This window comes from Helobdella robusta (genome assembly GCF_000326865.2).
Source record: "Helobdella robusta unplaced genomic scaffold HELROscaffold_10, whole genome shotgun sequence".
Taxonomy (NCBI): Eukaryota; Metazoa; Annelida; class Clitellata; order Rhynchobdellida; family Glossiphoniidae; genus Helobdella; species Helobdella robusta.
This window is the reverse complement of record NW_008703571.1, coordinates 550,591-555,004: the sequence shown is the minus strand read 5'-3', so window position 1 is coordinate 555,004 and position 4,414 is coordinate 550,591. Positions and strand designations below refer to the sequence as shown.

The window sequence follows — 4,414 nt, the reverse complement described above, 5'->3', positions numbered from 1 at the left end:
ACACGTTGTACAAATTTTGTCCAAAATTTAAATGAAACATCATTTTAAACCTACACATAAATACATATCGATATTCATTTGTACACCCTTGCATGTGTACATAAAGACAAACAGCAGCCAATCAGGAAGAGGGCCAAAGAGGACGCTGGCCTACCCGTTGTGGGCTGTTTTTAATAGAAGTCAGAAATAGGACCGTTATAGGTGTGAAATCGACCAAAAATTGAACATGATAAGCAAAGAAAAAGTCGTAATGCACACTAACACAAATCTTAGGCCCCCCCCGTGGTATGAAAAATTTGCCCCCTCCCCAGTTAAAGTTGTCTAGATCCGCCACTGAAGACACACACACACACACACACACACACACAAACACCGTTGTATACATTTTTTCCAGAATCAAACAAAAACATCAATTAACATCTACACTTAAACACATACCAACAATCATCTGTATAACCTTACATATAAAGACACGTACACGTACCCAACCAAACACAATAATACACATAAATACACGCACACACGTAAATAACACATAGCCACATTACACAGACCTCGTCACAAAAAACTTAGCCTAGTAACAAGAAAGAAAAAAGCATTCGTGTAAACTTTTTAAAATACAAATTTCTGTCCATTCTTTTCTTTGTATATTTTCCAAATCAAACAATCAATCAACCAATCAACCAATCAACCAACTAACCAGCTAACTCAACCAACCAACTAACCAACCAACCAACTAACCAAATCAATAGCTAACTAATCAACCAACCAACCATTTAATCAACCAACCAGCCAACTCAACCAACCAACTAACCATATCAATAGCCAACTAATCAACCAACCAACCAACCAGCCAACCAGTCAACCAACTATCCAGGCGTAAAAAATAACAAACCCGACAATAAAAGATTTGGGACTATGCACCCTTCGTTGAATATGTAAACATTTGTGAGCAAACATTTATACACTTAATCGTTCTTCTCGTATATTCATGGCTCGTCTGAAAGAAAAATTTGTCTAAAAAATTATGTTTGTTTGTCTGTGTACGTGTGTGTGTGTGTCTGTGTGAGTGAGTGTGTGTGTAGATGCGTGCATATGTGTATGTATTCCCGTGTACGGCGGTATGTGTATGCGTGTGTATAAGCGTATATGTCTGTGTGTATATATGTCTGTGTGTATGTGTGTATTTCTGCATATATATGCGTATATATCTGTGTGTGTATCTGTATATATCGATTTATTAAATATAAGTATTTAATAATTCTATATGTGTATGTATATGTATGTATATACCCTATGTGTATTTATTATCGGAAACAGGTTATAACGAAACTAAAATATATAAAGCTTTAAAAACATCATCACAAAACATACAAAGTGTAATTAACAAAGAAATTCAATTGAGAACAAATAACTAAAAAATTTTTGAAAAAAAAAATTTCTAAATTGTTTCTAAAATAATGTACGTTGATGAATTACATTGCAGCCGTCCAACATGAGCGAGGGCCTAGACACTCGACTATAAGGCGTCAGATGATGCAAGCTGGAATGTTGTGCGCTACATCATCACCTGTCAATCATCACAGCAACAACAACAACAACAACATCAACAACAACATCATCAATAATAACATCAGTAACATTAACAACATCATCAACAACAACAGCAGCAATCACATACTCGGGGGCAGCAGCAACAACAGTCTGTTCGACCATAATAATCCTATAATTAAATCGCTGTCCTCTTCATCGTCGTCATCGTCGTCCTCTTCATCGTCGTCGTCGTTTTTCTCGCCGTCTGTGTTGAGTGCAAATTATTTGAAAGGCGATTTTTTGTCGATGTTTTCAAATGGTGGCCACATCGGTAGCTTGGATGGATTCAGTGGCTTTGGTAGTCGCTTCAGCAGCAGCAGCGGCAGCAACAACAATTCCAACAACAACACTAACATCAACAACAATTTTAATAACTTCCATCACATTCCACACTTGTTATCTCCATTTCCATTTCCGCTTCCTACTTCCTCCTCACTGAGCAATGTGAAGATGAACGTTAAGAATGGTATGTCACCATTAAACCTGACAATCCAGCAGCAGCAACAACATCATCTACAACAGCAGCAGCAGCAGCAACAACAACAACAGCGATCAACATCATCCCCCTTCATATCAGCTACGAACAGTTTATTGAATTCCGGAATGCAATTGAGAACGAATCCCTTTTTGGCTCCGCTAGGACTCCAGCCAACCGCCCTAGACTTTCTACCATTCAGCAATCCACTTGAAGCTCTGCTCTACACCACACCCCCTCTCCTCTACCAACCATTGCCGAAGGTTTGTTTGATCATTTATCTGAAAAATAATGTAGTTTTTCTCAAATCGAATGAAACATAATAACAAAAACATTACAAAATAGTTGGATAAATTATTTTCTATGTAAAAAAAAACACTTTAAATGAAAACAACGACGACGATCTTCGTGAATAGTACGTGGCCCAGCACTACATCCAACACATGGCCCTCCAATACGCTGCTTCCCTGGCGCAAAGCAAGGAAACTGTCTGGGAGATGGCCGTCCGTCTGCTCTTCCTCACTCTCAACTGGGTGAAGAACATTCCCGCCTTCCTCAAACTGCCCTTACGTCAGCAGATTTTCTTGCTGGAGGAACGCTGGAGTGAGCTCTTCGTACTCAACGCTGCTCAGTTCGATTTGAATCTGCACCGGGGACTGCTTTTGAAGGCCACCGAAGATGGTCTGGTGTTTTTTGTTTGTTTGTTTGTTTAATTGTTTATACGTTTATTTGTTTGAGTAATTTATTTAAAACATTAAAAGTAATGTTTGTTTGTGTATTTCTTAAAGATAAGAAATTCTCTCCAGTCACAAAACGACCGAAGTTTACATTTAAACTGAAAAAAGGCGCGCACATCAAACGAGAAGCGGGTAGCAGTTCACCAGAAACAACAACATCTCTTGCAACAAAACGCAAACATGAAAGCAGCACCACCACCAACAAAAACAACGACAATAGTGGCGTTGATGATGACGACGACGATGATGACACGGACACAACAAACTACAACAATGATGATGACGACGATGATGAGAATGATGGCGATGACGACAATGAGCATGAGCAAGATAGAATTGCCGGGAGCAAGGAAAGCTTAATACGGAATTATAAGTTGGAGAAGGAGTTCAGGTTCATGCAAGAGGTTGTCGAGAAGTTGAAGCAGATGCAAATCGATCCAGCCGAGTACTCCTGTCTACGTGGAGTTGTTCTCTTCAGACCATGTTTGTTTGTTTGTTTGTTTGTTCGTTCGTTTGTTTGTTTGTCCATTTGTTTGTTTGGCTTTCATATTTTAGTTTTTAATTTATTTAAATGTGAAGTTTTTCATCCATTCATTCGTTTTTTTAAACTACATTCTTTGAAATTATTTTGAATGGGTTTTTTTTGATAGGTCATAACATCATGCTCATCTTCTATGAATTCGATCTCTCATTTTTTATTCTATTTCAATCATTTTAAAATTTAAATTTCAAACTCCCGTCGTATCGATCGAGTTCTCTTTTATCCTCTCTGCTTCATAGCGAGCTGTATATGAAATAAACATTTTTTTTAAATAATATTTTATGGTTCGGCTGGATTATGATGTTTTTTATTTTCTTATGTACATATATTAAAAATAAAATGAAAGATGTTTAATACGCGCAATGTGATTGATGCTTACTGTTCAGCCAGCTTGTCATTTTAGAAACACATAGATCGCAAAATTATGGTGACGACGATGATGATGATGATTGCTTTGATGATGATGGTGATGACGATGATGTCAATGATGGTGATGACGATGATGATGGTGAAGAAGTTGAGGATGATGATTATAACTTATCACATCGTAAAGTTCAATAGCTTAACATAAACTGATAATGCCATAAAATTTAAAAATAATTTCAAACATTTAAATAATCAGTTTGAAAAATAAAATAGAAAATGAAATAAACTTACTCAACCATTACCCCCAACAAAAATTCAGTATACAACAAAGACAAAATCTCCTCTACAACATACAAGCAGCAGAACGACACTAAGCCAACTGCAGCCACAACTGCCACAAACAGCTCTCAAAACAACCGCGACAACGACAACGACGACGCCATATACACTCTCACCTTCTTACAAGACCAGGCACAACTCTCGTTAAACAAATACGTCGAAACAACGAGACCGAACGATCCTCTCAGATTCGGTAAACTTCTACTCCTCCTGCCATCTCTCTCACAGATTAGTCCGTTCACTATTGAAAAAATTTTCTTACACTCGACTGTCGGGCCGGTTAAAGTCGATCGGTTAATATCGGATCTCATAACCGGTGAAGCCGGTTCTATCGGTATTCGTAGCGGTTCTACTGCTGTTTGA

The 4,414-nt window shown here is 37.8% G+C and overlaps 1 protein-coding gene across 1 annotated transcript in view; it reads left to right on the top strand.

Annotated features, from left to right (window-relative positions):
• The window catches only part of HELRODRAFT_71774 (hypothetical protein), a gene marked incomplete at both ends in the record, with an annotated part of 9,311 nt that extends 4,897 nt beyond the window's left edge, over positions 1-4,414 (top strand). The window contains 5 exons of the mRNA XM_009011766.1: positions 1,487-1,553; positions 1,884-2,037; positions 2,551-2,756; positions 3,152-3,292; positions 4,117-4,414. Coding sequence (XP_009010014.1) covers positions 1,487-1,553; positions 1,884-2,037; positions 2,551-2,756; positions 3,152-3,292; positions 4,117-4,414 — 866 coding nt within the window. The remainder of the gene's footprint in view (positions 1-1,486; positions 1,554-1,883; positions 2,038-2,550; positions 2,757-3,151; positions 3,293-4,116) is intronic.